This window comes from Falco naumanni, chromosome 8, assembly GCF_017639655.2.
Source record: "Falco naumanni isolate bFalNau1 chromosome 8, bFalNau1.pat, whole genome shotgun sequence".
In the NCBI taxonomy this organism is placed as follows: Eukaryota; Metazoa; Chordata; class Aves; order Falconiformes; family Falconidae; genus Falco; species Falco naumanni.
The window spans coordinates 42,486,040-42,512,264 of NC_054061.1; the positions used below are offsets into that span (position 1 = coordinate 42,486,040).

At 34.1% G+C, this 26,225-nt stretch overlaps 1 protein-coding gene across 1 annotated transcript in view; it reads right to left on the minus strand.

Annotated features, from left to right (window-relative positions):
* LOC121092832 (sodium channel protein type 3 subunit alpha-like) overlaps positions 1 to 26,225 on the minus strand; it is a 78,778-nt gene that overhangs the window by 8,512 nt on the left and 44,041 nt on the right. Inside the window, exons 17-24 of the mRNA XM_040604434.1 lie at positions 25,693 to 26,049; positions 24,120 to 24,602; positions 13,932 to 14,052; positions 13,211 to 13,365; positions 12,010 to 12,183; positions 5,861 to 5,983; positions 3,608 to 3,889; positions 441 to 494 (exon numbers count right to left, since the gene is read on the minus strand). Coding sequence (XP_040460368.1) covers positions 441 to 494; positions 3,608 to 3,889; positions 5,861 to 5,983; positions 12,010 to 12,183; positions 13,211 to 13,365; positions 13,932 to 14,052; positions 24,120 to 24,602; positions 25,693 to 26,049 — 1,749 coding nt within the window. The remainder of the gene's footprint in view (positions 1 to 440; positions 495 to 3,607; positions 3,890 to 5,860; positions 5,984 to 12,009; positions 12,184 to 13,210; positions 13,366 to 13,931; positions 14,053 to 24,119; positions 24,603 to 25,692; positions 26,050 to 26,225) is intronic.

Below are 26,225 nucleotides of genomic sequence, written 5' to 3' on the forward strand. Positions count from 1 at the left end.
CTAGTTGGAGTTAAATAGCTAGATAATATAAGTACTCAACCTAAAGAAACAACGAAATACGTAGTTATAAATTACAAATCAAGATTAATATAGTCAATATGTAATAATTACATTACATAATCTTAAATTAATCCATACTTATGATTACCAAAGGAAGTGGTTAAAAAAACTCATTGTTTTTTTCATTACCATTAGCTTTTCCCAAAAAAGTCCAGTTAAATTAATTTATTTGGCTAAACAGAAGGAAGTGGGATTAATTATTTCCATTACAAATTCTAAGATTCATGGAGTTACCTGGAAGTTCCTTTCTAGATTAGATGTATCTGGAAGAAATATGTATTGGTGCTGATTATAATTCTTAATGTTATTGTATGTGTTTAAATTCTTTACTCTATAGCAGAATATAACCGATAGATGATCTTTGAAAGTCTTAAACTTACATCTCGTGAATCAACAGCAGCATACATAATATCCATCCATCCTTTGAAAGTAGCCTAGAAATAAAATATAGTTGTTTATTTTCCCTATAAAAATTCATAATGTGGAAAATAACTATGTCACAACATTTGGACCTTAACTTTTAATAAAATCATATCTAAATGTATAAACCACACAGGCATATTTTTCATAGTAATACTAGTTTTTATTTTTTAGCTATTCCAAAAATATTAAAAATTGGGCTCTGAAGATCTCGGCAAGGGCACAGTGTGTTTGAAGCTGCAGATGCTTACTTTGCAGATGGAGAATGGTAGACTCAGATAGACATCGCTGGAGATGTTCAGGTAGACTCTACTACAATCACTCATGGTAACAGCCATTTTATCAGGTTTACAGCACCAATTGATGGAGTCAGTCTGAACACTTTTGCTAGGGCTAAACTGCCATGGGATTTTAAAAAATGTTTTATTCCCACACAATTAAAAATAATAAACTGTTTAAAATCAAAATATACAGTGGTTCTTGAGGGATAAGATTTACAGAATACTAAAAAGTGAATTGTAAAAGAGTTGTGATTAACTTCTATAAAACTTTGGGCTGAGCTCCTATAGAGACTTTGTCTAAGTAGAATAAAAAGTAAAAAAGATTTGCCATCATTGCTCTAAGGAGGTGATTTTCATGGACAGGGAATGTCCACTTTCTGAGGAACAACAGAGGGTTGGTGTGACATGCTAGTTGAAGATGTGAGTGCCTGTCATTAGCCAGGGTTTCCAAGCTTATTCACAACAAAGGAAAAAAGACCTAAAAAGCCTGTGACATGAACAGATAAAGAGCATCTCTCCTGAGGAGATTCAGGAGTGGAACCATCCCAAGAAGTATATGGCATCTGTGCTTGCCAGAAGTAGTTCTGGTACTCTGGTCCAGCTGCTAATTTTCACAGCAGATAACTTGCACTCTGGGAGTGTTCACGTCCTCCTCAACCTTGCAGTGAAACACAAATTTACTAGGAACATGCTTGGAGCCAGGCTTCATAGATCTTTCTGGCTCAGTTGACAATTGACAGCCATTTGGTGCACTTTGTGTAGCAATATTAGAAGAGGAGCAATTGATATTGATAAGAGCAATAAATACAGGAGAAGAGTGGAGGGAGAATATTAGTGGAGACAATCAGCTGAAGTGGTGACATGAGACACGCTGAAGGATCCCTTAATCTCTGCAGGAAATGTAAAGGGCAGAAGGGAAGATTTAAAAAGGAAAATAATGAAAAATTAGAACGGAAAGAAATGAAGAAAGTGAAGAAGAACAAAAGGTCCACAGGAGTGATGTAGTAATTAAAGACCAACACTGTCTGGATGGATGACATGGATGACATTCAGACACAGCTTTAAGAGACTAAAGTTTTCCTTGTACATCTTCAGAGGCAAGTCTTGGCAATAAGACAATACACTTTAAATTCTAGTACAAGGGCAGCAATGAGATCTGAAGTCAGAGTATTAGAATCATTATTCAGTACATGAGAGTCACATCAACTTTAGAGGAAAAACATTTTAAGTCAGCTAGTTCATTTGGGAATTAAGGTCAGCTAGGGGTACTGACCTGCTGTGGGACAGAAGGGACAAACATATCATTCTTGGATGACTTGGTGATACCAGAGCAGTAACAATCTCATAACATTTCTGATAGCTTTTCATACAATGAAGCTGTATGCCAAAGTATAGACAAGCGATTGTACAGAGCTTGATCATTTAAACATAATTGCTTGCTTTCTTGCTTGTGTTTTGGATCAGATGCCAGCTACCAGAAGCTCTGTTCTAAGCCAAGGAGCCTGTAACAGGGTTTATTCCTCTGGCATAAATAAAAGGTATGCCCAGTACCTAGAACAAAGATGTTTCTGTACCACAGTGCATAGGAAAAGGACTTCAAGGGAAAATAAAATTTACAGACTCCATATAAGTAGCAGTAATAAATAGAATGAACATGCCATGCAATACAATCACATCTAATACTCCACAAGGATAATACTAAAAGTAACATAATATTATTTGGTATATTATAATGTCTTTTTAATAAGTGTTAATGGAATGTGATATTTTTTGTGATAGAAGTATTTTACATTTTCCTATTTTACACACAGTTTAACGTTTTTGTAGTTTCATGTACTTCTCACTGAAACATATTAATTTAGTAGCAAGTACTGTTTATCTGCAAACATCAAGAGAAAGCGTTATATGATTAATCAGACCTAATACTCTATTAGGATCTATCTATCAGTAACTATCCATGTTCTTCCCATGGGCACCTCCTGCTTCTCACAGAGGATTTCAGACCTGTTACACAAGTATTATGATAATACAGAAAGAATTGGCTCCATGCTACATGAAACGCTGGGTACTCCAGTCTCAGATCTTGCATTATTTATGATTCCTTTCCCTAAATCCACTTCCAGGTCTGAAAATTCATGCTCCTATTAAACAAATAACTGCACTGGATGAATCGGGTCAATATATTTTTATTTTTACCATCTAATTTACAAACTGGTTCCTTAGATGAGTATAGACATGAAGAAAAATCCACTCTACCTTGACCAGGATGTTGACAAAAGAAAAAATATTTCACAGTGTCAAAAGTGCCTAGGTTAGTAGATCTGACTGTGAAAGACTGTTGCTGTGGATATGTAGTGATACCTAGGAACAGGCTATGTGGGAGGTGCTGAAAGTAGTTGCTCACAGGAAACCGGACAGTCAGTTAGGATGTCTGCCCTCTTTTAAACTGCTGTCTACCCCACTGTCTTACAAGGTAACTGAGCTCATAAATCAGGGGAGAGATCTTTTAAATAATTATAGGGATCTCTGAGCCATGCCCGCCATGTAAAGGCTCATGAAATGCATTCCTAAAGTTTATATTGTGCACCACCAAAAGATTCATGGACTTTTTTCACTTATTACTTTCACATTATTATCATCATCATGAGACTGTATTTCCTAGCCTTGGAATGGAAACTTAATCTACTATCATTAACACAAAAATTACAGGTAACAATGCAATAGAACTGTGTAAACTGTACATCATTGCTATGAAGAAATTATTCTACTACTTAACAGTCTTAACTTGCTCATTTTCCCTAGACTTCTTTAAAAAGAGCAAAAAGAAAAGATATAAATTTACTTACTACTTGAAGCAGAGCAAGATATCCAGCTCCTACATTATCAAAGTTTACTTTCACATTTTTCCATCGGGCACTTTGATTGTTTTTAATGAGTTCCTCACACTGAGTATAATTGTTGACATCACTGACATCAAACATCTCACCAGTTGTGGTGTTGACACAGTGATAGAATTTGCCAGCAAACAGATTTACTCCCATGATGCTGAAGATGAGCCAGAATATAAGACAAACCAGCAATACATTCATGATAGATGGAATTGCTCCTACAAGGGCATTTACAACCACCTAGTGTACAAATTAGACAAAATAGACACTTAGTTTATGAACAGGAAAAGAAAACTACTTTAAAAATGTTAAAACAGTATTAATATGGAATGGACAGTTAAAATATTACATTAAAAATTTATGGTGGAAATGTTATTTAAGGTTCAATAAAAACTAATGAGATTGCAAAAAGCAAGAAATAAAATAATATGGAAACCAAGACAATGCAAAAGTCTGAAAAAAACTCAAAAAGCAAAAGAAAACCTGTTAGTAGCAAGATGGATTCTTAGAATTTGTGTGCTCTAGAGAAAGAGAGAAATAAATGTTAAATTCCAACAATACAAATCAAAGTCTATAAATAGAAAATAAACCACAAAAAGATCAAAAAATGATTATGTGGAAGACTAAATAAAAATGTCTGCATGTAAAACTGTAATTACTAATGATTTTATTCTCAGAAACTTTTTATGTATATTGGTGTATTTTAGCATTTAAATACAATGTAACATAATTAAGCATATCTTATTTAGTTGGTATTAACAGCGTGTGCTGTAAGTCTTGGTTTTAAATTGCTTGGCTCACTGTAGTTACTCTTACACTTATCCTTTAGGGTTTTGTTTTTAATTGGCTGCATTTAATACAGTTGAGCTACTCTATACGGGGAAGTGGCAGTAAACAACCAGATTAAATCCCTTGGCAAAAATTTTCTTACTGTGTTTGAACTAGAAGAAAGCTGCAGATACTCTGGCAATAATTTTCTACCAAATCAGTAGAGACTGCAGTAATTTTTTGTGTACAGTTTTGAAAACAGTGGTATTTTTCTGTTCACTACTTTGACTGAAAGTAGTCCAAGATCAATAGAGGTTTTGCCCATTTATTAGATAGGGACTTCTGTGTTGTTTGCAATGCAAATCATGTAAAACAGTGGTGATGGCCATGTGCAAAAGGGCACAGTCCCCTGCACTGGCTAGTGTGGTCAGCAGCCTTAACCCAGACAGGAACCACACTATTTATTTGGAAACTTAAGACATATGACTAAACTATAAACATGTATTGTAGCATTTGTGTATTTTGATGTGAAAAATTTAAAGATTTCTCAATAACATTACCTTGTTAATTTTTTATGCATCAGTTTTTCCAGGAAGTAGCACAGTCTGCATTTTCAGCAGAAAGCTTGTAATAGTTAGGGTTTTGAGTTTTGGTTAGGGTTTTTTTGGGTTTTTTTGTTTTTTGGGTTTTTTTTGTCAGATTGGCAGAATATGAAAATATTTCCGTGACAGGAAGGATTTAGCTGTGTAGGAGGAGAGGTAAGATGGCAGCAGATGCATTCATACGAAGTTAAGGACACTAGCTGAGAAAATGTTTTCCCATCTCTCCCCTTCTATGCTTCCAGCACCAACCTTATTTCAGGTATCTGTTCAGAGAACCTTTCCCTAATACTACAGCATTTATTGTGGGATATTTTTCCCCAGGCAGGTAGACAGGGAGCCACAGGGCATTTTAGTTTCTGGTGTGTCACTGTTGTCATCTTCTTCACCTTCTTTTTGTTTTGTTTTGTTCCATTTTCCAGTTAATCCTGTTCCATCCTGAACCACTGACACACTGAGAATAGAAGCAAGCTACAGAAATTTATAAAATAAAGTCCTCAGCTAAACTGGAGAACCCCCCCCCCCCAATGCTCTATTCTAAAATTTCTCATGTCCTTTTACTTTTCTATATAAGTCCACAAATCAATGGAAACTTTAACAGTCAGAGGCCTGGGATAACACAACTATGCAGCAGTGAGCAGGCAAGTTTAATGAGCTCAAGGTCTAATCTCCGAATGTAAGCTGTACACATCTTGTATATAAGGTCATGTTAGAAGGCATTTTTTTTCCACATATTTTTGCATGCATTCCTATTCTGGAGTTCTTTGCAGAAGGCAGGATTGTCACAATTCTACATTAATTTTTGTATGCATACATTCATTCAGACTCATTCATTTTCTCTCACCCTCATTCCTTCAAATCGTGACAAGGCTCTTAAAGGTCTTAAAGCTCTTAATGTCCGAAGTGATTTAATGGCACCAAGTTCAGAATAGCCCAAAGCATTGGCTATTAAACTAACCAATGAGACCTATAAAAATATAGAAAAAAATATAATTATACACATTGTTCTATATAAAATGGGTTTTTTACAAAGAATAAAGAAATATCAACAGAAATATCAAGTGACAAATGGAAGAACACCATTCTTGCCTATAGTGACCTTGGAGGTTCAATGACACGATTTTCATGACTTGCTGTTAAATGTCCTTTATAGCTGGATAGGGTTTAACAGTCAGATGGAAAGACTCTATTTGTGAAGGATAAAATCTTCAGAATTGCCATACTTTCAACAACTTCATTAAGATTCAACCTTCCAAGCAATTTAAAATTCTGCATAAAGTAAGGCAGTTTATTAACTACCGACAATATAATTAATATACATAATAACTAATAATATGCTAAATAATGTAGTGTTTAATTAGCTTTTCTTATAAATATTGCTTCTAAGTCAGATACTCAGTTCATAGCAACAATGGCCAGGGTATCTATGAAATATATGTTGACAGAGGTGGTACTTTCTCACTTGCCTGAAAACTCTCTCAATAGTTTTTTTGGGTTTTTTCTCTTCTAAGTATAGGAAAATATTATGGAATAGATATTAATAGATGCTAGCATTAAAGCAGTGAGTGCTTTGTTATCTACAAAAGTTGTGAGCTCCTGATTCATGTTATTAGGATTTTATTATTAGCCAGTCCACTTTAGTAAGGAGCAATTAATTTACATCTCAAATGGAACTGGGTTTTAAACAGCATTAATGTGAAAGAATTTAATTTACTTTGAGCAGTTTTGGAGACAGGAGTGGGGAAATATCATACCTTACTCATATGTTATTCAGTTCTACCACCAAAAGCATAGAAGACACATAAATGAACATAGGCTTATCCAGTCCTTGAGAAAATTCCTCAAATGTTCATTTCTGTACCTTGGTCTAGAGAGTCCTTTAAATAATTGGCTGTACAGAAATAGGCATTCACCGATAATGGTGGTAAGATTTTGCTCATTGTATGAAAAGGTGGTTTCCTATGTTACTTGTATCCATAAAGAGCAATTAGATGAATCACAAACACAAGATTTACAAGATCATGTCTCGAAAGAACAACCTGAGAGCAGACAGAAATCAATTATTCATTACTATGTTGCTGTGTATATTAATCTAACAGAAAACAGTATTTTAGGGAATTCGTATCACTGTACCTTTCAACTGGATTACATAACAGGATGGAATTATTTTTATCAAAGGACAGGCTTACTTTATTGTTGCAATGGATAAGTTTGCAAAGGAACTTGCTATATCTATAAGCATACTAGGAAGAAAATCTTACTGATTTTCTGTAGTCTGTAACTGAAGTCTGTTCACTTACAAAAGATAACATTATTGTTTCTGCCATTACATTCATTATTGTAATTAATTATTTATTAATAATTGTCATTAATACCATTTATTTGGCCTGTGATTCTACAGTGAGGGAGTTCTTTTTTATCCTTTGCTGCCTCTAATATATTCCAGAGATAACAAGTAATGGAATTCTCTGTATTTTTAATAGAATATTCAAGGATTCACTTACATCAAGAAGATACCCAGGCACGACAATAAACTTCAGTGTAAAGACAGTACATTTTATGGCTTGAAAAGAAACTATGAAATGTATATTTAAAAAATGTCTCTTGCTGGGAGAGCAAGACTTCTCTTTTAAGGTTGAAGTCACATTAATGGCTCCTTCATTTTATACTTTTCTCCTCAAACTAGCACTGAGCCTTAGCTATCTTTTTCACCAGAGTCAATACAAGCTGTAGCTCCTGTAACTTCAGTGGCATTGGGTATATCAGCAATTTTCAAGTCATTCTCCAGCCTAGTTTGTGCTTTCCATTTCAACCTATTTGCAGCTTTCTTACCATAGTGCTAGTGTTCTTACATCATAAACCTGAAGTTGTTTCACAGAGAAATACTTCATCTGTTTTAAACAACGTTTTCCTTTGATGCAAAGTTCAAATGAGAGGTGAAGATTTGCTTGGAATTCTTTGATATGAATATCATTGTATATACAGCATAAGTATATACACCTGGTCTGTACTGCTCAGACCTGGACTGTTTTCTCAGTCTTCTTACCTTGGTCTTCTGTCATCTGTTCCACCTGTTTTGTTGCTAGTAGGTAAGAAAATAAATGTCTCTGTACACCCATAAATAGATTGAATTGTTTCTTTTGAAATAGGAATGCATACAGATGCAGTAATGAAGTCAAAATCATGGACAGAATTTTTACATTTGTTTCCTAGAACTGGAGGGTTGTATGTCCATATTTTTGTGTACAGATCTTTGAATGTAGACTATCTATTACAAAAAAATGTTTTGAAACTTAGCAGTCACAGTTAACCCTGCTCAAGATCTTCAGTCAGAATTGTCATCCAAGCCAGATCATTGGCCATACAGCTCCACGTTGACTTTATTTCTATTTAGGCCTAAAATTTAATCTGTATGAATTCTGTGCTACTTGGTGAGGTGGCTAATTTATGTGATTTGATTCCAGGTCCTCAGGGCAATATGGCCGTCCTCACTTTCAACACTGCTTTTCCTGTCTTTCATGTAGTTTAAGTGTTTGGGTATTACACTTAACTAGGAGGAATAAACTAAACTGGAAGACTTGGAGGGGGGTGGAGGGTGGGGGGAAGGGGGGGAACCACTGAAGATTTTTCTTTCTATTGAGAAGTTAATGATTTTTCTTATTTTCTGAAAGATGGATACTATATTATCAATTTTCCAGGTAGGCATTTTTGACATTCTTAGAGACAGGACACTGGACTCAATGTAGCCTTTTTTATGCCTTATGTAGCTTTTCTTATGTTATGGTCATTTGCTAAGATGCTATCATTTTTTCTATATGTACTTGGTGAATGACTCTTAATTTATGGTATTTTACTGGCACGTATTCAAAATTTGTTTTGTTTAGATGCATAATTGCAAGCTATGGTTCTGTTCCTGAACTCATTGAACAAGAGCTTTAGGTTTCATGCATATATCATCTGAATATTCTGTTGAATTAATCAATTAATTTCATTAATTTATGGATTAGGTAATGTTATCATAGTGTACCATGTTAGGATACACATGAAGACATATAAGACTGTCTAGGAAGACAAAGTGACTGTCTGTATCTGGTTTCTCAGCACATCAATATGCTCATCTTATTCTTATTTTTATTATGAGGTTGTCAGGGCAGCAGTTGCTTCTTCCTCTGTTCATGCAGCATTTAGTATATTAGTGTAATGTGACCCTTATCTTTTCCAGAATGTTGCTGTTGAGTTAATTATTCTGAAAAGCTAATAAAAAGGTTGAGAACACAGTTTAATTAAATCACTTTAACTGTTTTAACAAAAAGCATGCAACAGTTTTAGCTATATGAAGAAATATTATGTAAGTCATCAATATGATGAACTTTTAACGTACTACACAACAAGCCCAACTGAAAGGTTATTTTGCCACATTTTATTGTTCAAGAACTGTACTCATTGAAATTTTACCAGGCATAAGCAATTGCAGGAAGGTCAAATAATTCATTCTACTTGCAGATTCGTTACTGCCCCACAGTATTTGGCAAAAACATGACATGTTTTAAATGTTACTTATTTCCATTTCATTCAAGTACAAGTAATTAACAAAATAATTTAGAAATAAAGTGTCTATGCTGAATTATAGGACTAATTTACAAGGTTTAAAAATATACAGTGTAAAATGGTATCCACTTAAAATTATCTAAGAATACATACCGTAACACAAAACTACACAAAAAAATTTAGTAACTGACAAACTCATTGGGTATCCCCAGATTACCTGTTTCCTTCCCTGATGTCCTATCTCCTAGCTTTGTAAGCAACAAAGACAATTTAGAGTCATTACAGCTGTACAACAAAACCAACACATAATAAACTCATGACAGATGGCTTCTGGAGTAAGAGGGTAAGAGCAAAAACCAAGGTATAGGATGACGTACTCTGTAGCATCTAGCTGTACTGGGTTTGTCTGTCTCATGCCTTTCCCTGGCTATCTCTGCCAGAATTAGTCTCCTCCAAAAAAGCAAATATGTCCCTGCTTCTTGGCTGCCTGCATCCAAAATTCAGTCTCTTTACTTAAACCACTGTTAAATGTGTTCAAACTAATTTACCAGATTGTGATTTTGGGTAGATAAGGCACTCCTTCCAAATATCTGCTCCTTGCTACAGATATTGTTTTATATAGCAGGAGTGGGGCAGAGAGATGGCATGATAAGGTCTTAAACTGAGGTACCCAGATGTACCAAGGGTCATCTGTCATGGCTGCAAACTGACAAGAGCTGAAAATTGCAATTTCTTTGTGTAATTATTAAAATATAATTTGGTCACAATCACTGAGAGCAACTATGGCTATTTCTCACAGTGAGAGATTCAGGTATGTAAGATACTAAAGGTCAAAGCCCTAGAGAGATACCAGCGTTTACTCTAGAATTTTAGAGGATGGAATTAAACAATTTGATTAACTTTAGTCACCTCTAATGAAGAAGGGCTTACTAGTCTTCTCATTGGGAGCATGTCACTGAATCACACCTTTTAAACTGCCTGTAGGTTCTCTGGTTTTCTATGGGAAGATAACATGAGTTCATATATTTCTTTCAAGTGCTGTCTGATGGTGCTAAAGGATTTGCTGAACTAGCCTCAGGCACAGTAAGACATTTTTTTACCACTTTCTGAAACATTTAATATAATTTTTCAAAAGTAGAAGGTTCCAATCTCATTTAGTCATGCTTTTGTTTATAAAGTTAGAAAGTTGGCAAAATAAGCTGCTTTGCTTATGATGATGTTCTTTACAATTCTGAGAGCCTGCTTAGATAACAGTGTCTCTGAAGCTAAACTATTATTCAGAAACCATGGGGTATGGCTTAGAATAATCTGTTTAGGTTTATGTTACAAAAAGAATAATTAAAACATGAGTTGTAGTTCATCTGAAAAAAAAATCATTCTTAACATAATCCTGGAGCATCTGTCTTCTGCATTAACATCCTCTTAAGAAAACCGTTCACACTACTCCATTCTAGTGTAGATTTTCAGGACAGAGCTGGAGATTAACAGTATAAAGTTTTAAAAAAAGAGAATGTCTTCCATTCTGAGTTATGGGCAAATCAAGCTAAGTTTTTTTTTCTTCTGGGAATCAGAAATCCAATACATTTCTATCATATATTTGTAAGGAATAAGTATTTATGGGAACAGGATTTATGCAAACTTCTCAAGAAATACAGTAACTTGGGCAGAAATTACTATAATTGCACATTGCACGTTTGCCCTGAGATGCCGCCTCTCAGTTCCACACTAAGGACATGTATAGCCAATGAACTGGGTCAGATAATGTGTGAAGGCAAGAGCCCAAAATATCCTGGGAGTAAAACCAGCTTTGATCCCTTCTAACAACACAAGCAAGGCCTTTGCACAGAAGTATAACACAACTGGGAAAGCAGCCAAGAAACCTTGTATTCTCTTCAATCATAAACCCTGCCGAGTTATAGCTGACTTAACTATTGCAGATCATCACCCTATTAAAACTAATTAATTTTTAGACCAAATAACCACTGCCTTTCTGAAAATGATAACAGGATAGTTTTGGGGGACAAAGTTCTGAGAACTCAGATGAAATCTGGACCAAATATATTGTTTCACTTGCAAAGCTGTAGTGTTTGTAGAAGAAATTGGCACAATGTAGTGTCTTCTTTGCTAAGCAATGAGGTAATAAGATCAGAGTCCATTAAAAATAGAATGTTACAAAATTAGGGTTTTTTCCTTATAAAACCTCACATTTTATACAACCTGGGTATGAACTTCTTAACCATGAAGAATGAGCAGCCTGATGACATCCTTTTCCTTTTGCCATATAAATGTACTTTAAAGAACACATCCAGATCACTTTATTACTAATGCAGTATAACTATACAATGTGAATTATTTTTGCATATTTATAAGATTACTTAGTAGTAATGAGGTTTACAACATAAAGAACTTTAATGAATTTTACAATATTTAAGACTGTGTACTTACATCAACAATCAGGAAGTCCAGCCAGCACCACGCATTAGTAAAATATATTTGAAAACCATATGCTACCCATTTTAAAAGCATTTCCAAAATGAAAATATATGTAAAAACTTTGTCAGCATATTCCAGCATGGTCTTGATAGTTTTGCGCTGTTCAATATATATGTCTTCAAAAGCCTATGAAAAAATATATGAAAATATTACTGTTTCACAGAATAAACATGATAATAATAATGAGTAAATAATAAAAAATAAGTAGGTCAGAGCTAAAATTTCCTCTTGTTCATCTGCATACTCTTATTTTATGTATTTGCCATCTTTAACCATACTACAAACTGGAGCAACTTTATGTATTCTGCCCTGTCTGGGGTTGAATATTTACATATCCTATTTTACTAGTGAAAGAAGAAATAAACTCAAAGAATGAATTTTTGTCTGCTGTGGTATTAAGAAACTTTCACATACACACACAACCCCCCCCCCCCCCCCTTTTCTTACACAACAATCTGTTCCAGTTATGTATATTCCATTCTAGAAAGCAGTTAGGGAGATTACATTTCTATCCTTCATCAATCAAACTTATGTCTAAATGTCAAATTAAAGAGCAATGTGTTTGCTAGAATGTACACAATGCACATTGATACTGTAGCAAGTGTTCAACTGGAGTAAAGCTGGAAAAGTGGGTAATGATTTACATGTTGGGAAGTAGCTATAAAGTTTAATTTGCTGTCACACTCTTGCCTATCTCCTGCCTTCAAAAAAGGAACAGAATGAAGTATTTATTCCTTTTTTTGTATGGTCTTTCATAAGCAGAATCCAAGTGGCTGAGCCTAGAAGGAATTACAGACTTAAAATTATACATTTAGCTATATTATTCACAGTTAACAATGGTCCTTTCTACCCAAATCTCTTGACAAACATGCTGAAAGTTGGCAGGCAATTTAAATCTTGAATGCTCGTTTAAATAAAATTGTGCCAACTTTACAGTAGTAAACAAAAAGTATCACTAAAAAAGTGCATGTGAATTTCAACAAACCTTTTCAAGTTTGGGCCAAGTTTCATTCCATCCTGAAAAGATGGAATGCAGGTAGTTTTATACAACTCCAAGCAAAACAAGTCTTTCTGAAGAAAATTTGAATTTTGCTGTTGCTTCTAAGGAGTTATCTAAATATTTCAGCATCTGCAATTTTTTTTTTTTACTTACTAGTGCTCCACTGCTGAGGAGAATCATGAAGACAATGAAGGTCTCAAACCAGTTGTGCTCAACTATGCTGTAGCAGGTTTTTCTAAGATTCCACCAAATTTTTCCTTTGCCATCCTCTATACTTACTTGACAACATGGAAATTTCTGCACACAACCTGCATTAGATTAAGAGATATTAGGATCCAAAAGCAAATTACTTCAAAGTCAATTTTTACTGCGGCATCAACATATTAACAGATTTTATATTTTTTTTTTTATTATTTAAACAGTGGAATACTCTTTTATAGGCTTCAAATATCTGAATATCTGAATACAAGAAACCAGACAGTAGTAGATATAATAATGAGTAAACTCAATCCAAAAAACTGATTTTTTTGGCTGTTGGCATGTAACTGTTCCCTTTGTTGATGGAGTCTCAAAAAATTTAATTTGTTCCAAATTTCAAGGGCCTTTTCAAATAACTGAAAAGCATTTTAAAATAGAAAAGTTAATGAAGTTTCTTAGTTACAAGATGTGTGCAGTGACCAGGCAGATAAAGTTACTCAAAGACCAGGGAAACCTTGTTTTGGCATCTGATTTCCAGCATTCTAGGCAAAGAGTATTTTCTTTTGATTGTTGAGGTCATGGCGGTTCACCAGATTTGAAACTCTCAAGAACTTAAATGTGCCTAGTAATAATGCCATTTTACTAATACATCTCTTAAATCAGCAGTTTCTACAACCTTCTGTAAAACAGGCTTCTGGTTCAAGAGCTTCTTCACTTTCAATTTCTGCTTGCTCGCCCTCTCCAGGAGGAGCAATATCAACTGTGCTGCCTTCTGATGAACTGGATGCATTTAGTTTCTGCAAGTAAAGTACCACAGGAAAAAAATTTCTTATTAGATACATATTCTGTAAAAAATTATACTGAATCAAATCATGCCATTCTTTGACTTTTGAAGAACATGGAATTTATAGTGATAAATATGCATCTCCATCGTAATGACATGTGCATTGTATAGTTCCGTTTCCCAGGTTATCTTCTCATAGGGAACAATTAAATATAATTTGGCTACTAACCTGATCCATGTATAAGACTTCTGAAGTATTCACAGCAGTATTAAAACTGGAGAGCTTGCATGTACCACACTCTCAAGTTATTTCATTTTTTTTACTATACTGGATTATATTGAAAATGTGTCTTAGTTTTCCCAGCGAAATGAACTAACAGAAAGCTCCACATATATCTTCATGTCCACTACAGATGGTGTTTTCACAAATATACACCATATCTGGATTAAAAAGTTGTAAATTTAATGGCATTTAATGGCAAATTTCTGCACAATTAAATTTTTGCAAAAAGCATAAATAACCAGATCTTAAATATCTTCTTTGCATTCCAGTCTCCTATGCATCTTAAGAGACCTCCTGGGGTCTTTTCATCCTGAATTTTTCTATCATTCTACCACTTTTGTGTATAGTGAAATACTATAGTTTTTACTATGGTAAAAGCACTTCTAGATCTGAGAACTCTAAGAACTGGAGAGTGATATAAAGCAACTTTTTTACGTATTATGTAACTTTTTACCAAGTACATTGAAATTTGGATCAGGTCAAGGTGTTTATCAGTCATGCAAGACTGCCCATAATTTTGTCCTTTTAATAAAGCCTATTTTGAAAGGACAAACCTGCTAAAGATGTACACAACTAATGCAATAATCAGACATAGAGTTTCTAACTTCTTTTCAGTTGTCAATACTGTTTGTGTCTTTAATTGTTTTCCTCCAAAATACATTCACTTTTACTGTGAAATAGGGCTTGTAATCAGAAAGCAACATTAAAAAGCAGTGAAATACTTCTGGTTTATACCATGTAGCAATAATGCATAGGAATTTTGGGGGATGTAGAATGCACCTCTAACTTAAATACTTCTAATTGTACAGGCACTGATGTAACATTTTGTCACAGACTAGATTTGTGGTTTCAACTAAGCAGATCTGGTCATACCCGTTGACCTATATGAAGACATTTCTATACATTTTTTCTGAGAAAATGCTTAATACCAATTACTTTTCATATTTAGTTTTCAAGATAGTGGTATTTTTAGAATATAATAATAAAAATACCCTCTTCAGATTATTTGAATGATTTTGCATCGAATAATAAAACAATAACTTTTTGAAGCGGCATTTCCATGTATTCACGTATTCACTTCTTCAGGGGCACTGCTGCAAATTAAAACTAGTTATTTAACTCTTCAGTTACAACGCAATCCCTCCAAGAACATGCATTGGGAGCTAAGGGCTTTTTTCTGCCAGAAATAATATAAATGGCACATATATCTTTATATAGTTTGGTAAGCCATTCTTTCCCCATATTCAACTCTTACATGAGATGAATGAAGTTAAAAAAAAAATAATCATGTTGGGTGATGGATAATTTCAGGGTTAAGTTTCAAGAGGCTGCCTTTCACACACATGTGCAGATGTAGTCAACATAGGGTCACTCAGACCTCAGGTTGCATGGCTGTTACTGCACTGGGACCAAAAATAAAGAACATATCGCATAAGAGAAAAGATTTCTGAAAACCACACAGGTATGAGTTTGAAAACCAGTCTTTCCCTTTTTAAATATTATGACCTGCCCTACATGGAAAATTACGCTGACAAATGTGAAACTATTTGGGTAAGTACATTGAGATTTGGATGTTTTCAGTGGTTAATTTTTGCTTAGCAAACATGTTAAAATATCATGTTCCCTTTTTCATACTGCACTTCCTCTATGATTTCCAAAATTTATATATGTAAAATAATTACAGACATATTGCCTCTAAATGGAATACTCTTATTACTGGTCATGTAGATCAGTAAATCTGAAATAAAATACTGTGTACCTCACATTGTGAGAATATTTTAAGCTTTGCTTTCTGTATTACATGTACAGTCCAAACCGCACATTAGCGTACACTATATTAAGCATAATTAGCACACCACCTTATTATCCACACAAAAGGCTCTCTTTTAAAAAGAAAATAAGATTAACTATCTTATTACCTATCACTGTAATACAAAGAAATAAGAAGTCCGAAACCTGTTACTGAAATTATAGGCAGTTTCTTCATGAAATAAAAATCAAATATTGTGACAATAATAATCTCCCACATTTGAGTTAGGAAAATTAAAACTAATTCATGGCCTGATCCATCATCATTAAGTCAATTAATGCTTAATAGTAGCAAGATAAAGGTTCATATTAATCATTAATTATTAATATCTATGAATGCCAGTTAAAAGGCAACCAATTTTTATCTGCATCTTCCCATGTAAACTCTGTTGCAGATAGTCCTGTCAGCATAGCTGCTAAAAACCCAGTGACAGAAATGTGATTTATAATCAGTACAAACAAAACCTACAATAATTCTTCTCATTATTTTTCACATAAAGCATTTTCATTATTTTTTAAATCATCTTAAACAAATTATTTAAAAAAACTCATTAAGTTAATAATACTCTTTTTTGCTTCAAGACCCTAAATTAGGAAAGAACCATTGCATTTTAAATAAGGTGACTAATGATTTCTTTCCTAACAATAAAACTAATAAAACTAATAGGAAACTCAAGATACGTGATGGATTAACACAATCTTCTTTTCACCTTATAAATGAGATTATTAGCCTCTAGGACACGCCATGCCCTGTAAATACGTATTTGCATCTTCACATTTTCCTTTACAAGGATACACTTGAAAGCAATTGCTTATGATGCAGCATTCTCAAGGCCTGAATCAGCAAAACAACATGCTTGACTACAGCAGAAGCCTGAGCAATACTGTGAAAATCACAAACAAAAATAAAATAAAAAATAAAACTACCTCAATGGGATTATGGTTCTTTTAAAACAGTATTATAAATATTATTGTATAGTATAAAACATAAAAAAATGCTTCATCACCAACCCAAATACTTGGTTAATATACGTATAATCAGCCTCCATACTGTCCTTTCAGAGCAGTGCATCTTTTTTCAACAGCTTGGATCATTAAAACAAGCTTTGACCAACAGCATGTTAATGTGCCCGTTTACAAGAAAATGCATTCACTTAAGACCCGGTCTTGCTCTCATTTGATTTTATTCTAGATTTCAATAAGAGCAAGAGCAGGCTACTAAAATTTTAAGCTTTACAAATGGCTTCATGATTCAAGTGACAATAAAATAAGGGGATTCAGCCATTACAAATTGCCTTTAGAAATTCAGCCATGTGGTTTTGTACTCTGATTCTTGAAAGCTGCACTGTAATTGAGTGACAAAATATAAAATAATGGGGATCAGTGATTCCAAAGTGATTCTAAACTGACTTTAAATCTCAGATGTTATGATATTTGACTTTTATACAATATTAAGAAAACTTTAAAATCTCTTTCCTTAAGAGCTTTATTTGATGTTTGAAGCATATCTTGGTTTAAAATTTAATCAGTAAAATCTAAGAATTTTCACAATACACACCAATATTATTTTTTTTGGCAGCTCTGGGAAATTTATACTACAATATAGATAGATCAAACTATGGCATAATCAATGAAACTGAACTATTTAGTTAGCCTTTTGAAGCCAGTAAGACTCTGCCTGAAGGAAATAGCTTTGAATCCTGATGTAGGGCTGAAATCTCAATCCCAACAAAATTTTGATGCCTAGTTGTACTAGGATAATTTGACTTCCTTAGTTTCATGTAACTTTGGCTGCTGTGCACTATTTATTGTCCCTATTCCTGAAGGCTCTGCCAATTATCCACCAGTGGAGATTAGGCTTGCCTATAATGAAAAAAACCCTGGGGTAAATACACAAGGAATTTTATAAAAATGGTGCTCGCTACTCCATAGTCTTTCTAACATACACCAAGTGAAGTCCCCCAACTCAGTCACAGACTGCTGTCATGAAACACATTTCAAAGTACCACTATTTATAAAGGAGTTTAAAGTTTAAGAAAAGGGTATTTGTAAAACGCTTTGCTTTCAAAGTTTATTAAGGGCGGGTTATTTGCTAGGTATAATTTTAGCCGTTGTGAAACTGTTTGCTCTGCTTACAGTTTATAAAACTCAAGATACGCACTGCCCAAATGAATACAGAATGTACTTTGTAGCACCCTGAATATTTGAATTACAGTGCATTGTAGATTTAATGGTATAACAGTGTAATTTTTATACGATTAGCTACTACAATAGTTTAAATGTTATTCATTAAGAAGCTGAAGTTGTGGCAGTAATCATCACATAAATCACTTAAAACATTTCATTAAATATTTACATTTATAAGGGCTGAATCAAAAAGGGTTGTTTTTATTTTGTAAAAACTATGCATGCTCCCTTTTTCTTTGGCCTCTTCAATGTATAACATTCCAGTACTTTTATGATCCATACTTCAAAACCTGTAGAGCATGCAGTTACTGCTGAAGACTGTATTAAAATACCCAGAAAAATCAGTAGCAGAGTTAAGAAACGTACGTCGGGATTGCCAATCCCACCTGACCATGCTGTGATGTGAGTCCCATGACTCTGCAGAGAGCAGCTGTGCATGTTTCTACTGTCTTGCAATGGATAGGGAAGGTACATAGCTGAATAGCATGCAGGCCAGTCAAAATCCATTAAAAAGTGATTATATATATATATACATATATATGTATAACTTGCTTAGGTAACCTGTGTGAAAGTGGTGACACGTTGCTCTACCTGGTTAAAAAGCACCAGAGCTGCATTCTTGATTGCTCCAGCTTGGTTTTACCCCTGTGAGAAGTAAGAATGGTAGGCAGTGAAGTTCAAGACACAGGATCTCTAGTTTTCCTCTTTTTGGAATCTCTAATTCAAACATGGCTTTAACACAATTAAAACATAATTATTAAATATTTTATGATCATTTGGCAAAAAGGGAAATACATACCACCTGAAATGTTCAACAAACTTCTCTACAGAACTTGTTTATTTTAGAGAAATAAGAAACGCAGAAGCTAGACCTAATAATCCACACTCTGAAATTATGATTCATAAATAAAACCAAAATGAATTAATAAAGACATGGTTAGCGGATTTGGAAAATATTCCAGTATTTATGTAGTACTTAATGCATATTAAGGAAAATCTTAAGGGTTGTTTTGGTTTAATGTTCTAGTCTTCATTTAACTGACGACGGGATTATCTCTTATATTTGCAAAAAATGTACATACAGTAAGCAAAATACTCTGAAGATGCACGTCTTCCCATGTCTCCTTCATCCTCTAATAATGGTGCTGGAACTTATAGATCTCAATGAAAATAAACCTCCTTCATTTCTGTTCAAATTAAATTTGGTGAAGTGTCATATTGTGTAAGTTTCTAGTTTAGATTCAGTATGCTATATACTTCTGAATCTATAATCACTCTGTTTCAAAAGGGGATTGGATCAGTGTCTGGATACCCATCAGTGTATCCAGAGATACGGTTTCATTCATGAGATTATCCACAGCTAGTCCATAACTTAAAGAATCAGTAACTTTTGAAGACACTGTCCAAGAACTAGTCAGTTTTAGAAAAGGAGAATTTTGACTGTTGGGTATTTTAAAAGGAATGTGATAAAAAATCATCTAACAAATTGATCAAATCACTACTGGGTATGTTTTAGCTAAGAAATTTATTGAAGTACAATGGCAATGCTTAACTTTTGGGAATGCAATAACTGTGTTCCTTTCTTTTTACTTCACTTAAGTCACAAAGGCACTAGTGAAGCCAGTCAGAAAAATGAACTTATTGTTTTGAAAATTCAGTGGATTAGAATATGAAGGATAATTTTAATTTTATTAAAACCATCCGGTTTGATTTCAGAATTTAATTGAGCAGCTTTACTTCTCCAATCTGAATTTGCACTTACTGTACATAAAATGTAGATAGAAAGGCTTTTGAAATTCTGAACAATAGAGGCCTGTAGGTATATGTATTTCTTCAGTTGTGAAATAAGCTTTCTGTAACTGATGAATATCTTTGGAATTACTTTTCCATGTTGAAATCCAAAACTTTATTCATGAAGTTGTGATTCAGATGTAATGAACAGTTGTTAAGTGCTACAGAAATACAATAGTTAGGAGTCTTGTATTTGGAAAGATTAACATAGTCTATTCATTTCACTGATTAGCAGGCATATTTTGTAACAAAAACAGCATCCACAATGCTAACTAAAAACCACTAAATTATCCCCTTTAGTTACTTCTAATTTTCTTATTATCTTCAAAGTAAATTATCTTGAGTATCTTATTTTCATAGCAGAAATCTGTTATTTCTAATGGTTATTTCATGGGGTATTGCACCACTTTAGTAGATATTAAAAAAAATTCTTTCAAAGTATCAAGGAAATGTTTGCTTTTTTTAGGTACTTTCAGCCAACTATTACTCTAAAGAAGTGGGTAACTGAAAACTAATACATGCTACTGTTTTCTTTCATCCAAACAGAGACATTCCCAAATTTCTAGCGACATGTGTTAGAAAGATGTTGTTTAGATCTGGAACGTGCAACCAGGTTCCAGCACTGATGCTGGCAGATTTGGGAAGTTATTAACTCGCAAATTAATTAGAAAGTTTTTTTATGAAAGAAAAAAAAAAGAAAGAAAAAAAAAGAAAGGAACCAGCCTTCAGAAAGACACTTGCTGGCTAGAGTTATTTGCAGTTACAATTTCTATAGTAATGACCTGCTCTTGGCATATTTCTCAGGGGCACAGAGTTCCTGCCCCACTTCTAGCATGACATTTATTGCTGACAGACTTTAAATAACCACTCTCTTAACATCAGTGACAGTCAGTAAGACACCAGAAAAAAAATGGTTCATTTTACAGTTCCTGTGCATATCTAGCTTCTCACAGCTCTGTTGTTAAATAAGAAGTTAATAAAGAGGATACCTTCTGAGGGTATTTTAAGTGCTAAGTACTGCCACAGTTAAGGCAGGGAAAGTTCTGCCCCATGTCTTACCCCTCCTTTTGCAGACCAGGCCTTCTCCTAGCAGGAATGCTGTCTCAGTGTTAACCCTTGAGAGGCAAAATAAAGCAAATGATGGTGTACCGGTCTAGAGAGGTAATTTAAACACTGCACCAATATACTCTTTATCTTCCTCAAAAGACAATCAGAAGGCAGCAAAAGATTCAACAGTACTGTTGACTTGGTAGGAGAAGATTGGGAATCTTCAAAAATTCCTGTCACATGCCAGAGTATCTGTTCATGTATTACCAAAGCAGATGGACTTTTATACACACAATAAAAAAAGTACTTTATCCTTTCCCTAAAAATCATCCAGAAGGAATGGAATAAGGAATCCAGAACAGAAAGTGCAATTAATATAAAATTCACAATTTTCAGGACACTGGTAAGAAATTCCTGTCTTATTAAATACCTTTCACAATATGCACACTTGCACTGTACAAACACATATCAAACAGTTAAATGCTAAACATTTGTGTGTGAGCAGAACTTGAGGGAAGCACTAATGCTCCATCTTCACGATAGTAATGATTATTACATTCTGTGGAAATCTTGAGGCTCCACAGAAATCCTAAATTTATCCTATCCCCATTGAAAATTTCTTCACAAGTTCTTAATATAAACACCATCCACCACTAACTGGCAGGTTTCCCACAGTCACCTGAAATTTTCACTTCCAAATTGTTTTTACAGAGTTTTGGATTTGGTTTCTTCCTGAAGACATACGGATACATCTGAAGTCCATAAAAAAAATGCAAAATCCCTTTTGATTTATTACAGTCATGAAATTTCAGGATGGCCTTAGAACAAAAAAGCATGATGCCCGGACCAAACAAAGATGGGAATGAACAGAGCAATTGACTTATGAAAGTCACCTTGAAATTTGTATCATTTTGAACTCAGCATAACAAGGGCATTTACTCCATTTTCTTGAGGTGTACTTACATCATATATTCACTTGAAAACAGAGGAGTTTCTGCCTTTGCATTGCATTTTGTTTTGTCCTCAGCTGTTCTGATAGAATACATGGCAGTACACTGTAAACTGAATGATTCAATCTATCTTAAAGAAGAAATAAACAAATAATACCTATGGGATGATGTTATTTAACTAACACCACTCCAGTGACATGCCTTATAGTACAGACCCACAAACACTGTAGTGGAGAAAGTGGTAAAGGAGGCTGCCAGGGGATCAAGAGCCAGGTGTGGACGGGAACTTCCCAAGCCAGATCTGCTGCTGAAGCTGATATGTCATGTAACCACATTTAGCATCTGCACAGCTTTATAAACCTCCCAGCTTCCTAATGTATATTACAAGCTTTTTAAAAAGTAACATATTTGGAAAGTTTTTGAGCCTATAACTTCATAAGATGGAGTTACTAGGAAGGCAATCATCACTGTATTTATCAAAACTAACCACGAGGAAAGCAGCAAATTTATAATAAAATGTCATTTTAAAGGACATCAGAATATATGAGAAGACTTAGAAGACTTTGCTAAAGGTTCATAGTGGAAGGCAATTAACTTTTATTAGATCAGCTTACTCTCAGGCCCAGACTCACGCTGACAGCTTTTATTTTTATACTAGTTGTTCTCATAAATGGTATCACTTTATACTTCCTGTATTCTTAAACTGTCATGGATAAGCACTACTCCTATACTATCATATACTTGCACTGAAAATGTCTGCCTCATAAATGAGCAACTCAGATAGAATATCTTGCTTTTAATCTCAGAATTGTTATGCAGAGTAACCATCTTTGCAGCTGCAAACACACACACACTATGTTCCTTTATATTCTTTAGCAAAAAAACCCTATTCTATGATAAACTGAATCATGGCTATCCATTAATGTTATGCAATATAGTTTGGTATTGCTGAGGAGTATAGCATATTTGTAAATATGGCAGCTAAACAGCCATGATACAGTCATGAATGCAGGACTCCTTTATAAAAGAGCTTGCTTTATGGTAAACAAACCCTTTTATATTAATGAGTTATCACACAACATCGTAGCTTCTAATCTAATTGAAAACATATTTATCCATGGGTCCTGATCCCTTAAACCTCAGAGTTCCTACATTTCTAATGGCACCAAATAAAATTTTATTGTGCTAATACATTTATTGGCTTGTCATTGATCATTATTCCAACATACAAAGTTTTTCTTGAATACCGTTATCACCTATTCATGATCACTTCTGGTATTGGAGTCAGTTATATTTTGGAGTACATGGCTTCTGGTTCTTAGATCAACTTTTACCTCTTTGTGCAATAGAATAGGGCTTTCAAGTAAACTGTTTCCACATGCATATGTATTACAAGGTTATTCTGCTCTCCAGGATAACTTGAGATACTGCTTTACCATGACATTAATTAGTATCTGGATTACTTCAGCCAGCCATAGTCTTTGAACACAAAATCTGTAAAATATTACCCAGAAAACTTTCTAGATAATCCAGAATACATCACTGATTTACAATGTATCAGTGTTCATTTTTAGAACTACCCTAAATATAGAAAAAAATATTTTTTCTCTGCTTATATTTGATTTGGTATGCAAAGCTGTATACGCTTGATTGTTTCTTGGCCTTCTACAATACTCTTATTCCATAAATCCTGATTGCATTACAGATACTGCAGAAAGAATGCTTTATGAAATGTGTGCTAGTCCTAAAACCTGACAAAATTGTGAAAGAAATAATCATATTTAAAATGATACATCTTCCAAATGCTAGTAAACAGGGGATTAAAAATGTAAACTCTAAAGACCCTGTAGTATACCATCACATAGGGTAATTTTTTTCTTGAATTATAATTACATAAAATACTAAAATATAAAACATATTTACATGAGATACAAGTTTTAAAACAATTCTAAGTAAGTAATTAAGAAATATGTAAATGCATGACTACAATTATTAAGATACAAAAAATCCTACCTGTTTGCCTTCTTCCATATCAGATTCGCTGCTAAATTCTTCTGTATTTAGATTTTCAAAATCTGATTCTCCAACTGCAATTGGCACTGTCACAGTGAGGCCTGGGTTGTTTATAAATGACATGTAATCATTTTCATCGATTACATATTTTTCCACACTGCTTCCTGTGCCTACACCACTGGTGGTTCCGTTCCCATCTTTAAGATAATTCAGATCTTTGCTTATTTCAACAGCAGTATGATTGGAAATGCAGCTGTCTTTCTTGTTTAGCTCTTCAAGTGCTTTGATTTCCTCTAAAGCTTTCTGCTTTCTAACAAAGGCTTTTTGGATGAACTCCTGTATTTTTTTTTTAACATAATCTATTCCCTTCTGAATCCTTGCCACAGCAATCTGGAGATTGTTCATTTCATTATCATCATCAGTAGCAGCAAGGTTGTCTGAACTAAATGAGCTCAGCAGCAAGGCCAGAAATAGGTTCAACACCTAGAAGATGAGAGAATAAAGCTATATAGTAAATAAATACATATAAGAAGTGGTGGACTTGGCAGTGCTAGGTTAAGGGTTGGACTCAACAATCTTAAGGTCTTTTGAACCTAAACAATTCTATGATTCTAAAAAAACAGTAGAGCAGATTACTGATCATAATTAGCTTTCTGGCGCTCTGCACATTTGTGCGGAATGTAATTTCAAGATTGCATGGTAATGTAAACAACTAGAATACAAACATTTTGAATTCTATTTTATAAAAATTTAAATCATGTTAAAGTATATCACTAAAATAAGAGAATTTTGACAGGTAATGAAATACAGTTTTATGTGCATATCAGAACAAACTGCATAGATTAACAGTAAAAGAAACTTAGAAAACATATAAATAGTGCATTCTAAGTACAATCCTAAGTTCTCCCCGATCCAATATTTATCAGTTGAACTTTTGGCATTTTAACTTGTCAGCTTGCTTTAAATTTTTTTTATAAAGGTTTCTTCTATAATTTTGCTAGTTAGAAGCTTTCAAACACATTTTTAGAATGGACATCCAATCAGTCTGTACTCTTTTTTTTTTTTTTTTTTTCTCACCTAAAGAGGCCAAAATTTCGGTACATAAATTCAAGATATTTTATATAAGAACAGCTACATTATGCTTTATTTTTATTAAGTCAGAAGCATTAGTGCTGGAATTAGCTGTAAGGGGTATAAAAAAGTCCATTAGATTTTTTTTTCTCCAAAGGTGCAGCTGCCCAGAAGCTGGTGCAGCATAAGCTTTATTTCAAGACTAGTTAGGAAGACATTTTTATTTAAACAGCACCTCTAAATTTGCTGCAGCACTCCCATGATAGGGTGTTTGATTTGAGATTTTGGTGTATTCCTAAATTCCTGGACCCATAGTGAGTACTTCAGTGTATGGAAATGAGTGAAAAAAGGGAGAAGAGAATCATCATGTTTCTACCCAAAACCTAGCACATCCAGATTTATTTTTTAATTCTAAATAGAAGCATGACAAACATTCTCAAACTAGCTGTAAGTTATGTACATATTGTATCAGAGTTAATGTTCAGAAATGTTCATCACGTACCACAAGGTTTCCAATCACCATGACCAGCATGAAAACAATAAGGCACATGGTTTGGCCTGCGACCTCCATGCAGTCCCACATCGTTTCTATCCATTCTCCACACAGCACTCGAAATACAATCAGGAAAGAGTGGAAAAAGTCATGCATGTGCCAGCGTGGAAGCACACAGTCACTGGAGATCTTGCAGACACATTCCTTGTAGCTTTTCCCAAACAGCTGCATCCCAACCACAGCGAAAATGAACACAATGATGGCCAGCACCAGGGTCAGATTCCCCAGAGCCCCCACTGAGTTGCCAATAATCTTAATCAGCATATTTAGGGTTGGCCAAGATTTTGCTAACTTAAAAACTCGAAGCTGAAAAACAGAAATGCAGAGGTATCATTGGTATTAGCTATGAAACAGAAGCTAGGTCAAAGTTGTTTAGCAGAGAATATCAGTTTCTGTAGATTAATTTTTTCTTCAGTAGGAACATATTATTATTTTAATGGAAACTAGGCAGCATGGAGTATTTGCCTAAACTGCAGTGTTCA